This window comes from Carica papaya, chromosome 4 (assembly GCF_054855325.1).
Source record: "Carica papaya isolate Zhongbai chromosome 4, ASM5485532v1, whole genome shotgun sequence".
NCBI classification, from domain to species: Eukaryota; Viridiplantae; Streptophyta; class Magnoliopsida; order Brassicales; family Caricaceae; genus Carica; species Carica papaya.
Window position 1 is genome coordinate 124,128 of NC_142312.1, and position 13,037 is coordinate 137,164.

General features: G+C 31.9%; 2 protein-coding genes across 3 annotated transcripts; one reads left to right on the forward strand and one right to left on the reverse strand.

The window, feature by feature from the left end:
* Nucleotides 1-2,542: 2,542 nt before the first annotated feature.
* On the reverse strand, nucleotides 2,543-6,170 carry LOC110814424 (P-loop containing nucleoside triphosphate hydrolases superfamily protein). 2 transcript variants are annotated; one of them, XM_022041895.2, is made up of 6 exons: nucleotides 5,537-6,170; nucleotides 4,718-4,881; nucleotides 4,372-4,630; nucleotides 3,497-3,676; nucleotides 3,251-3,406; nucleotides 2,543-3,096 (listed from the first exon to the last, which is right to left on the reverse strand). In XM_022041895.2, exons 1-6 carry the CDS (start codon nucleotides 5,564-5,566, stop codon nucleotides 2,929-2,931), a joined length of 957 nt encoding a protein of 318 aa, XP_021897587.1. In that variant the 5' UTR covers nucleotides 5,567-6,170; the 3' UTR covers nucleotides 2,543-2,928. The 2 variants fall into 2 exon arrangements, with proteins under 2 accessions (XP_021897587.1, XP_021897586.1); XM_022041894.2 differs by having other exon boundaries at nucleotides 4,718-4,995; nucleotides 5,537-6,167.
* Nucleotides 6,171-9,700: 3,530 nt separating this feature from the next.
* LOC110814441 (patatin-like protein 1) lies at nucleotides 9,701-13,001 on the forward strand. Its single transcript, XM_022041920.2, has 8 exons — nucleotides 9,701-9,816; nucleotides 9,933-10,120; nucleotides 10,210-10,391; nucleotides 10,499-10,703; nucleotides 11,596-11,742; nucleotides 11,979-12,281; nucleotides 12,399-12,571; nucleotides 12,651-13,001. The coding sequence occupies exons 2-8, from the start codon at nucleotides 9,968-9,970 to the stop codon at nucleotides 12,721-12,723; spliced, it is 1,236 nt and encodes a 411-aa protein (XP_021897612.2). The 5' UTR covers nucleotides 9,701-9,816; nucleotides 9,933-9,967; the 3' UTR covers nucleotides 12,724-13,001.
* The last annotated feature ends 36 nt before the right edge of the window (nucleotides 13,002-13,037 follow it).

Genomic DNA, 13,037 nt, shown 5'->3' on the forward strand with positions numbered 1-13,037 from the left:
ACATAAATTAATTATTGGTTTTACTGAAAGGTAGGGAATCTGGCTGTGAAGTAGAAAGTTTTGCCTTTGAGCAAGTTTTATTATTTTGTTAAGTCTTAACGTCATAATTAGATGTAAATTAGGAAATATTCTGCACTTCAAAAATACAGTTGACAAATTATTAAATATAAAATAATTGTTGAATTAATTGTTTAAATGAAACGAAAACAATTCAATTGATATATATTTTTGAGAGGTAAAATCAATATTATTAATTAAAAAGTCCAGAGTAAAAAAAAAATAAAAAAAAATCAATAGTTAAAACATAAAATCATCACCATCAAAATGCAGTCATCAACTAATATCCGAATAAAAAATAAAATCTTTTTCTATTACTTTAAAATTTTAGCGTAATCAATTACTTAAACACAATATCAAAGTATAGAGGATCTGGAAAGACATTCTTTGCAATAATGAGATATGTTACTGTATAAATAATAAGTTATATTTGTCCAACTAACTTAGATTTTTGTGATAATTTGTTTTAAAATCATGAGCTAATTTTTTGATCTCAAGCTAAAAGCCATCATGATAAAAACTCCATTCTTTAGTGTACCACCACTCACTATGAAATGATATCTAATCAAATTACACTATATATATATATATATATATGTATGTATGTATGTATATATGGGGTCAGTATTAATATAGGAGAACTAATTGGAAGTCAAAAGTCAACTTATTCCAAGAGTTTTTCAAAGACCACTAAGAAATATTGTTAATATTGACTAATAGTCAATGATGAGATTAGACCTCAAGAAAATTGAGAGATCTCCATACCAATGATTATTTTAATTAGATTTATTTTCCGGTTGTGCTTTTTTTTTTCATTCTTTATTTTGTTTTTGGGTATTTGTAGATATTTGAACTTCTTGCTTTATAAGCATGAAGTATGTTGAAGGTAGTTTACACGAATAATGTATTAACATTCAGACACGAGAAGTCAGACAATATTTTTTATCAAGAAGGGTTATCATATGTTGTGCTCTTTTTTTCTTTTACCAAAATTTGTTTTCATTGAAGTTTTTTTTAATAAGATACAATTTTTCTGTTTTAAAAATAAAGGAATGCTACATACTCTTTAAATTTCATGAGCCATAGACAGCTCGGACCTCTTCACATTCCGCATCTTCCCATTCCACAATCTTCTAATTACTTCATAATTTGATTCTATGATGTTATGTACTCTTATGTAAATAGAGGTTGCAAGATATTTTATTATGTTACTGATATATTTTCGTCAAATTTATAATAATTTAAAATTTATTGTAAATTTAAATAATCAATATATACATAGATATTAGTATAGTGCATGTTACCACTTAGGAAAGGAAAGAGGCATATTTAATTAGCTTAAGTGCCACTAACGTAAATTATATTGTTTTCTTTTTTTTTTTCCCCAGTACGGACGATTTAGCATTGCCCGAAATTTGACCAAAATAGGAACTTTAGTGGTCACGATATCATGACTTTTGATACGATGAAGAAGTTGTTTTGGATTTATATGTCGCATGTTGGAACCGCTTTAATATCAATTATTATTATTATTATTTTTTAAAAAATATATTAATAAAAAGTAAAAATATTTACAAAAAACATGAATTCAGTGGTCCGCTTAAAAGATTTACTGCAATCATAAAAATAGTTAAGTTATTTTTTTCCTTGATGAAAATATAAGTAATGCGAAGAGTTTAGTTCATGTATGTGTGTGTGCGTGTGTATATATATATATATATATATTTATAAAAATATTATTAAATTGATATAAGAAATTGGAATAATTTGTTAAGAGGGGAAAGTTGAAAAAAGTCAAGTCAAAGCACCCAGTGAAATAATAAGAAAGTGGAATGCATCGGTGGCATTTGTGAGTCAAATAATTTGATTTATTTATATAATATATATATATATATTTTAATAATCAATCTTCCAAAAGGTGTGCGCTCTGTCTGGTTGGCTCCTCGAATCAGGGAACCTCCTTGCGGGGCCCACTCAATTAATAAAATAATTAACTGTGAATTTTGGAAGTATCTTCATCTTTTTATACACTTTTAACTGTGATTATTTTAATTCTCAAATTTTGTAACTAAAACAATTATTTTATATGAGTACTAGTTGAATGCTATTCAACTCTCCCCCAACAAATGTGATTCTTTAACTCCATTATATAATTGAATAAGAAGAAAATTGTTCAAAACAAACTAATATTTTAATTCTAAAATGTATGAATTCTGTGTTTAATTTAATTATTTTTATTTTTATTTTTTATGCGAAAATAATTTAACTAATTCTTTCTTTTCTTTTCTTTTGATGTGTTTATTCGTATATACATTTACTTACTCGGCCCAAGAGTCCAGTTCAGAACATTTTTAGCCGAGTGATTGTAACCGGGCTCGAGACACAACCAACTGGAGCCATCTGGTGTGCAAAACAGCGAAGCCCAATCTCTCAAATTTCAAATTACAAAATTATCTTCACTTTTGCTTCTTTAAAGACCAAACCATAATCAAATTCATTTTAACCATTCCTTCATCTTGGTATATAAACCCACTAATGAACTCAACAGTTAAGCACAATAAAAGATAAGCATCTGCTTTGAAGAATTGCTTCCCCAATCCTTTTGATCACCTGAAATTTACTTCTACCGTTCACACCCAACACCCAAAATTTAAAATTAGATGATAAAAAAATTACAAACATCAACAGCATGTCTGACAGCATCCATTCGTCCCCATGCCAGCCAAAACTTGATTCGGGATAGCCTGTACTCTGTCAGCCAGCCTCTGTAAGCTCAAAAATGAAGTGAAGTTGTTGCTATTCACACTTTTTCTTTTTCTTTTCTTTTCTTTTCTTTTCTTTTCTTTTCAAGAGTTAGATTGTGGAGTCATCCTAGTAGTCAGCACGAAGGAATCTTTCATACTCTGTTCCGTTGAGCATCTTATTCACATCATCCCAGTTCGCAATGTGGTCAGATATGGAACCTTTGTGTATTTTAACCTGGCGGCTTGTCAGTTCCATCTGCGGAATGTTCAAGAACTCTTGAACATCTCTTAGTTTCTGCAGCAAGGATTACACGCCATTTAACAGATTAATAATTACTCGGCAATGTGCCAGTTATGTGATGGTAAATCATGACAAAAGTAGAGATATTGCTACAGATTAATAATTCTCCATCAAAAGCTAACCATCAATCATAGTTATAACTCCTTACTGTTCGGTTGGTAACTAGATCTTCGTAGTACAGTATTATGTGGCGGGTGCTATTGAAGTATTCTAAAGCCTTGGCAACTGCCATGTCCACTTCTTTCAGATCATCTATCAACGATGTTGAATTGATCTTAGGCTTATACCTTGAAAGTGTATCAGCCTACAAAAATTTGTCATTCAAGAGTTAACATGCATAAACACAAACACACAAACATATATATTTTTATATAGAGAGAGCAAGAGAAAGAACCTCCTCTACTGAATGCACATGGGACTTGTGCGTTCCATTCAGTAGCTTAGCATAGCGATCATAGGAGTTGGCAAGCACTGAAACCATCCTTCGCAGCAGATTCCTACGGAAGAGGAATATAGCTGAGACCCCTCTACGGTTGAAGTATTCTACAATATCCCTATGGTACTCGATTAACCCCTGTCAATGTTACAATAGCATAGGAAGTTCCCTTAGTATATTCACATCAACATGGTGTATAGACAAGGAAGATTGATCAGGGTTTCTCACTACCCAAAAGCTGAAGGAACTGTAACTAATGTATCTATTTGTTCTTTTACCTCTATTTCGTTCAATATTAAGCTGTTTGAGTTGAGGTTAGCATTATGAATTGGCTTCTTAGAACGCATCTAAACCTTCAAGTAATTTACCCAGAAGCTATGAAAGAATGAAACTTTTCCTTGTTACTTAAACATAATATGGCAATGGCATCCAATGTGCATGACCGTGAAACTAGAAATTTTCAGTCTGATAAACTCGGATAGACTAGACTCTTCTTTCTCTTTTAAGTGTGTCTTATCCGGCACTACCACTAGCTTGATACATTAGAGCAAAAATAGAAGTCTGATGTTCGCAGCTGACCCATGTTGATCATAAACATGATGCAATTCCTAGCAATTTTGGCATAAAACAATAGCAAAAGTAGTTCAAAGTACATAAATAAAAGTCACAAGCTCTCAAAAGATGTTGAGGCTTAACCTAAATGTTAGATTACATCTTAATTCGATTAGTATGAAGACTTAGGTTTCCATTCCAAGCTAAAATTTTTGTTTTCAGCAAGTGAAGCAGATACTAAAAGGAGTATTTGTAAACCAAAAGTTGAAGATATTATTTGCCTGATTGAGCATCCACTTGAAGCCCACAGCCGCAGAGCACTCATTCTTGGAAGCACTAGTGAACCAGTCCAAGTTGTAAACCTTGTCTAAAGTCTTTATAATTGAAGAAATATTCTTTCTTCTATCTAGAAGAGAGAATATCTCTCCATTCGAGCTTATGTTCATATGACTATTTAACAAGGTCTCAAACCATCCACTCCCGGATCTCTGCATTGACAATATGGCAAAGAGCCGTACAGGGTTTTGTGAACATTCTGCCCTGTTATATCAACAGGTTCAAAAACATAATAAGACACAGAACGATTCAAAGGTTCAAAAGAAACCAAAAGAATAATCTTTGAGTTACCGGCTAAAAGTCTGAGGTGTTGGGTAATGCAACCGAGGAATGTGAAATTGCTCGATGTTCTCCTCAAGAGAAGGCCTCTCCAGAACCTGCTTCATGCTCTTGTCAAGAGAAGGCCTACTGGCAATCTGGATTCTCTCAAACTTGATCTTGGTTACGCTGCTTATCTGCTTTAGGCAGATTGAGCAGATATAAACACCACACACCATGGCAAAGACTAAAACTATCATCCTCAAGAACAATGGTGATTTCTTAGGATGCTTAATAACTACAGTGTTATCCTGTTGCCAAGCAGAAATATACAACCATATCAAAATACAATCTTCCACAAAGAGATATTACAAGAAAGACCGACCCAGGAAGCCAAACCATGATATTACAAGAAAGAGTCAACAAAAGCCCTAAGGTCTGCTGAAGAATAAACAGAAGCCCGGAAAAAAAAAAATTTGAAAATTACAGAAGCAACAACAAGAGAAAAACATACCCAGAAGCGTTAGCAATTAATCCAGAAAATCCCAGTAAACATCAGCCAAGAAACATAAAAACGAGGAGGTAAGCAGATCAGGAACATGCAAAGAGAAATATCAAGCATTTTTCTTCGCACCACATCTTAACACATTTCGCATACCCGTGAATCGTTCAATAAACAGCAGCAATAATAGAAAGCAAGCGAAGTTCAACAAAGAAATACAGTAACAAACAGTGATTTTTTGGGACAAAAGAATCAGACCAAAAAATGAATAAATGAAGCAGAAAGCCATTGGGGAGATTAAAGCAACAAAAAACGAAAATACAGTGAATGAATTGATTTGAGTATTGTACCTTGTTGAAGAAACAGATGTACTCCGCCATCTTCCCTACCTCCAGAAACTGAGAAGAAAAAGAAGAAAAAAAGAAAAAGAACAAAACCCAGGAAAAAAAAAAAGGAATCCTAAAAGGATAAGAAAAATTTCAGTCTACCGGACAAAAAAAAGAAAAGAAAACCAAACAAAAAAAGTCAGCTGAGCTGAGCTGCGGTTCACTAGCGGCCGCTCTTGCTTCCTCGTAAACGCAGCTAGAGAAGAAAAATAAAGCAGAAACAGAGAAGAGTCCAGAGAAAAGAGAAAATCCCTGGTTAGTTTTGGAGAGGAAGAAGACAGCAAAGCCTCGGGCAAAACAATGCCATCGAGGGAGGCTGCGTGAGATTTTGAGAATAATTAATATTATGCGGGTGGGTGAGTGAGGACCGAGTTACTGAGTTGAATTGGTTTTGTCGTCCCCTCCCAGGAAAACATTGAAACAGAGATGGCGTGCGTAATCTAGGATCTGTGATTTGTCCCGGACCAGACCAAACACATACGCGGCTTTAAGCGTGTCTCTGTAACTCGCCAACACCTCCTCCTATTTAGAACTTTGACTTCTGCCACTCCCACCTCTCGATCACCATCTTTATAAACGATGACTCCTCCATCATGATTTTCAGAATAATAAAATCTTAAAAGTAATTTAGAAACTTTACCTTTCAGATTATTAGCAAAATAATTTCCAACCCAATAATTTTTCTTTAATTTCACCGCATACTTTTGATCTTCCCAAAATAATGTTTTGATAGTAAAATTTTAAACATATTAATTCAGTTTTGGGGTATAGAAAATTAATTCGGCCAAAAACAAAATTGAATGAATCAAAAGGTTTCAGGTGCTTGAGATTTGGCTTGGTCAAACAAATCCTCCCGCGGATAACGTGATTAAATTTCAGAATCAAACTTAATTTTAATCTAATTGCTTTTTTTAAACTTACAACATCTGTAGATCATTAAAGAGATACTGTTTTCCTTTTTTTGAACTAAATAAATCATTCTAATAATTAATTTAATATTTCTTATAATTCATTCTTATAAAGTAAACATCATTAATTTATCAAATCATTAATAAATAATGTTAAATAAACCCAACCCAACAATCAAGCCTATAATTTACTGCACTCTTTCTACCCTAAAAATAAAAATGATCTGAAAATAATATTTTTCAAACAAACTTAAATGCAAAAATAAGCACCTGACAAACTGACTACCGACACCGTACGCTTCTTCTTGTCATGCCCGCAAAACATTGATTGTTTTTTTTAAAAAAAAAATTAAGCTCAATTTATTGGGAAAAATATTTGGATTAATAAAAGGTTATCAATTATAGAGTTGATAATAAAAGGGTCGTCTGTACTAATAATAATTAGCATAGCTTTATCCAAAAAAATAAAAAATAAAATTGTGATGGGTTTTATAAGTAATATATATATTTCAAAACTGGGTTAATTAGTGGAGCTGTCCATTAATTAATGGATCTGCAGGCTGCACGGCATATATAAAGATTAAGAACACACCTTTAATTATGTAACTTATATATATATATATATATAAATATGATACTGTAAATATATATAGTTACGTACAGACCTGGTAGCTATTATGCATATCATGACATGGAGATAGTTGTTATTTTTCATTTCCGCCGTTGATAAATAAATAAATAAAAAAAAAGAATAATGATGGGTTGCTTATATTCCAAGTCTCAAGATTTAATCAGTCCTTTTTTTTTTTTTTATTATTATTATTAAAAAAATATATAAAATTAGTTTGAAATAAATTATTATAAGACATTGATATCTGAGTGTCTGCAAACGTGAACCCCACGCTGAATATTTTGTGGCAGTGATTTATTTATTTATTTATTAATTATTTTAAAGGGTTTAAGGTGGTGAGTGTAGATCCAAATTAATTAAGATGTAATTTTGTGGAATTGTTAATTATGTCCCACAACTTTTGTTATGTGTTATATATATATGGCATGGGATGTGGACTGCCTACCCGTCTCTCGGTTTGACACATTGAATTTTTCTGGAGTGAATAGAGAGAAGTGGCACATGACAATTCTATTAAGTAGCCTCTTGTTAAATTAAACTCTGAATTATTTATACGCCTAAACTTTGTTATGTTATGGTATGCTGTAAAATTCTTCTTTTATTCATAGTTACCTACATGTTAATTTGCTTTATATGTATGTATGTGCATGTATCGATTGTCACCACTAGAGAAAACTTTGAATTTTCCACCTGATTTCGCATTTTCAGAATCTCTCTCTCTCTCTCTCTCTCTCTCTCCCACGCATGCATGCATCATATACATATATATATATATACAATTTCACTAATATTGGTGTGCTACAATTTTTATTATAATTTACAATATCTTTGGTACTTTTAACTTTGTGGTAAATTTGAATGAGTTCCTGAGTTTAAAAAAAAAAAAAAAAAATTCAATTAATGAGTAATATTTTGACGTGTGTTGCATTGAAAAGAGAAGAAAGACCAGGTCCCCAGATCTCCGACTAAAATCAGCCCATCAACACTCAAAATAAAACAGAAAGAAGCCTCTGAAGAGAAAACAATCTAAATAGTTTTTAATCGATAAATTTAAATAATATTAGAATTATTTAACCATCATATATAGTTTTAACTTATATAATGAACTATTAATTACAGTAAAACAGTATATAAAAAAAAAACACAATTTATATATATCAACTTATGTTATAAGGTGATTTTTTGTTTCTTCTTTTTCTTGAGTTTTCTTTTTTAATTGTTGAATAATTCAGTCATCATTTTTAAGAATTCACTGGTCTAGTTTATAAAACTCGGATCATCCAACTTCAGTTTTAATAAAAAAAAAATGTAAATGTATTTAAATATAAATATAAATAATATATGTACCAAAATTTCACAAGGAAACGTGCAGACCTAAATCTTTATATGATATTGGACAAATTTTGTATCAGTCAGCAAGAAATAAACATATATATATATATAGAGGCACTTGGAGAAAAACCTAAAGCAACAACCAAAACACAAGAAACATGCACAAACAACATTTTTCAGCTAGGATCCAATATGTACAACTATTTTAGTTACTCACTGCACGTCATTTGGTACTGATGATCACACACACAGATATATATATATATATATATATATATGTATTATGCAGCAAAAGTAGAAGTTAACAAATTAATTAAACATAAAAACTGAAAGCTTTTCATGTGATCATTATAAGACGAATCTTAACTTTGCAAGAGTACCTAATACGTCTACCAAATTAATTATTACATATATAACTTGGTTTTCTGGACGATTTCAAACAAGAAACTTGTTTATACCAACAAGATACATTCAATAGTCAACTCCAATAATGAAGAGTATAATACATATATATATATATATAGTTAAAGACGTCACTAGAAGTAATTACTTCAACTCTAATTAATCAATATAAGTTGATTCTAATCAGCCACCTTGCACACTGACTCAAGATAGATATATATACATATCATCTTCTTAACTGCTTTGACAATTTAATTTTATTATTTTTGGCAGCAAAAGAATTGATTATAATGTATGTACACACAAGTTTTGGGTGAAGTTATAGTGTAGATATGGTACTCATCGTCGTGGCATGAAACAGAAGCTCTAAAGATTTCTTGTTAAACTGGGTAAGGAAGACGACGGAGGCTGGGGGGGGGTAAATATACGTTAATGGAGTAGTGCTGTATGTATAAGAGATATAATATATACGTATACATATATTAGGATAGTCAAAGATTGAAATTAGATTACTAAAAATATCAATAGGAAACACAGATTATGTGGAGGAAGCGAATTAAAATGTGTTTGATTGGTCAGGCGCCTTCCCATGTGTCCACGGAAACACCATGCTTGTAGGATTATAATATTATATATGATATTAATTTAAGTAATTAGTGGGACGCACGCACCCCCCGCGAAGTAAAAATATATATTAATATTTTTTGAAATTATATATTCACCGTGGATGGCAATTAGAATTGTTTGTCAAATTAAATTAACAAGGTTAGAAATGCTTCCAAGAATTTGCTATTAAGTCATTGACATTAACATTATCCTGCCTTTCTTAACGCTCTTTCTCTCTATCTATATATACATGCATACATATATTCGTCTACCATATTATATATATAGATCGCCAGAGTTCGATATACCAACCATATATATATATATCATCTTTTCTTCAACAAGTACTCTAGCAAAATACATACGTAAATATATTCACCTGTTCATCATATATATACATATCACTTTAGATATAACTCCATATATATACATATATATATATATATGTAATTCTAAAGTACTCCTTTGTTATTTTTTGCAGTTTTTTCTTTTCGTGATTAATAGTTTTGAAAAACAATGGAGAAAAATAGTAGACCAACGTCTTGTGAGTTCGAAAAGCTTCAACCTCCAACGTATGGGAATCTGGTAACAATTCTGAGCATCGATGGAGGAGGAGTTCGAGGAATCATTGCCGGAGTCATCCTCCATTATCTGGAATCTCAGCTTCAGGTTTTCTACAATTAATCTAGTAATATTACTGTCATCAGTGTACAACTATATATATATATATATATTAATGTTATGCATGGGATTGTTAGGAAATAGATGGTGAAGATGCAAGACTTGGAGATTACTTTGACGTGATTGCAGGGACAAGCACCGGCGGTCTGATAACCGCCATGTTAACTGCGCCAAATGAAAACGGCCGTCCCTTGTTCTCTGCTCATCAAATTGTTCCATTCTACCTTGAAAATTGTCCTAAAATATTCCCACACACAAGGTATATGTATACATATGTACGTATAAGCATCCTACATGAATATATTTATGTAGAGACAAGATAGATACATTGAATTATATTGTGATTGATGATATGTGTACGTGTAGATATGGCACTGGATGCGGGGGAGTATTAGAATGTGCAGTAAATTTACAGAGAGGTCTAAGAGGGCCAAAATATGATGGGGAATACCTGCGGGAGATTGTAAGGAAGACACTGGGAGAGACAAGGCTGCACCAGACATTGACGAACGTGGTTATTCCTACTTTCGACATTAAAGAACTCCAGCCTACCCTCTTTTCTTCTTACCAGGTTCATTTTTGTTTCTCTTAACCACTAAACCTAAACACCAATGCATCTCCCTCAAAAAATTCATTACTTTTAAAATATTGCCAAACCCACACAGATATATATAGAGAGTTTATAGATGTACAAGGAAGGACACGCAAAACACATTATATACATAATATATATATACTCCTTATCAGCTATCCATGTATGCACTACTCCCAGCATCATGGTAGATACGTATATGATGCTTTTCTATTATTTATCCACTTTTCCTTTTCATTAATGGGTCTTCCAACTGATAAAAATTAATTAAGTTTCTATTGCTTCTCTCTAAGTCTGTCTTAAAGATCGTGCTCTCTTTTTTGTTTGAATCAGTGTAACAATGGTACCAATTATCAGATGTATTGTAGTGAGAAACGTGTTAAAATATATATAATGTTGGAAATTTTTCATCATCTGAACTTATCTTTGGAATGATACGAGAATTATTAACCAAAAGTTATCAATATACAGGAAATCCGATTGCAAGAAATTTTTTACTAATGAACTCTAACAATGGAATATACAGTAAAACTCTTTTACTACATAAATTTGTCAGTGGAATTTCTGTACTGTTATTAAATTTTAGAATTTTAAATTTAAATTACTATAATAAATATGAGCTTTTATATAAAGTATATATGGGGTGCGGCTAAACACGTTTTTTCCAAATATATAATACTAATTACTACTAACTTATGGACATTATATATTGTTCCATCTTCTTATTTTTTCTTAGTAGAATTTTAACTCCTTTGTCAACCAAAAATTGTTCCTATAAGTGAAAAATTATCATGAGGAATGGAGATTATCCGAGATTCAATTGAAAAGAAAATTAAAAAAGGCTAATGGAAGGGGAACTTGGGACGTGTAGGTGGATGAGCATCCAGCCTTAGACGCTCAATTATCAGACATATGCATAGGCACCTCTGCTGCACCAACTTATCTGCCCCCGTACTATTTTCAGAATCAAGATCATGAATTCAACCTTGTTGATGGTGGCTTGGCTGCTAATAATCCGGTACTATCGTCGTCTTTCAATTAAAGTTTTCGCTTAATTCATAAAAGGTGTATACGAAATATTTATGTTAATACTTGATTGTTTATACTAAAATTAATTAAAAATTAAATGTTTGATTTTAGTAGAATGTTGAATAATTAATTGAAAATAATTATTTAAAAAATTTAAACTAAAAAAATATCTTACTATATCATTTATATGCTAATATATATTTATTAAATTGTAAAATGAATCAGACACTGGTTGCAATAAGTGAAGTGACGAAACAGATAATAAAGCAGAATCCAGACTTCTTACAATTGAAGCCAATGGACTATGGTCGGTATCTGGTGATATCACTGGGGACAGGCTGCAACAAGATTGAGCAAAAGTACGATGCTAAAATATGTGGTAAATGGGGAGCCTTGAGTTGGATTTACAACAATGGATCATGTCCAATTCTAGATTGCTATAGAGAGGCAAGTGATGATATGGTTGATTACCTCAACTCTGTCGTTTTTCAAGCTCTTAATTCAGAGGATAATTACCTTCGCATTCAGGTATTTACTACCTCACCTCATATCACTACTCTATTCAGATTCAATACATAGATATTTAACAGAGACAAGTACAGTAACTTCAGGTTTAAAAATATTAATTATGAAATGCACAAACAGGATAAAATAGAAGGTGAATTATCTTCGGTTGACCTATCAACGAAAGAAAACTTGGAAAATCTGGTGAAGGTTGGGAAAAGCTGGCTGAAGAAAAAAGTATCCCGCATTAACTTGGTTACGGGTCTGTATGAACCACTCGCAAATGCTGGTACCAACGAGGAAGCCTTAAAAAGGTATTTTACAAAGTTGTCTCAAGAAATTAGATACAGGTGATTGTTTTATATGCAAATAATTGACAACCAATTCCCTCAGGTGCGCAAAGCTACTATCAGATGAGCGGAAGGTTAGGCTATCCAGATGCCCAATCACAGAGACTCCACAGTGAAAAGCTCCAGCTTATTGCTTCCTACGTTTCTCTCTGTCTATTATAATTTGGTCCAATTACGATTAAGACATATATAAGCAAAGGATATTGGGTAATGAAGTACAGTCATGTGAATTCAGAGTTGTAAAGAACCTTCTACAAATGAAATTTACTTGTTCTGAATTTGAAACTAGATTATTCAGGATGACCAGATTATTTCTTTTTAGGAGTCTGAGAAGATGGGATCTTATCAATTCAAACCAATTCAGGTTCATAATGAAAGATTACTATTGATATCATCTACAAACAAGTAATATCTAATAATTACTTTATTC

Bases quoted from the DNA above. Each gene is read 5' to 3' on its own strand.
- LOC110814441 (XM_022041920.2), top strand. From the start codon at position 9,968: ATGGAGAAAAATAGTAGACCAACGTCTTGTGAGTTCGAAAAGCTTCAA. The intron at 10,704-11,595 runs GTTCATTTTTGT...TGGGACGTGTAG, and splicing joins CCCTCTTTTCTTCTTACCAG to GTGGATGAGCATCCAGCCTT. The intron at 12,282-12,398 runs GTATTTACTACC...ATGCACAAACAG, and splicing joins ATAATTACCTTCGCATTCAG to GATAAAATAGAAGGTGAATT.
- LOC110814424 (XM_022041894.2), bottom strand. From the start codon at position 5,566: ATGGCGGAGTACATCTGTTTCTTCAACAAG. The intron at 4,631-4,717 runs GTAACTCAAAGA...TTGATATAACAG, and splicing joins ACACCTCAGACTTTTAGCCG to GGCAGAATGTTCACAAAACC. The intron at 3,407-3,496 runs GTTCTTTCTCTT...AAATTTTTGTAG, and splicing joins ATGTGCATTCAGTAGAGGAG to GCTGATACACTTTCAAGGTA.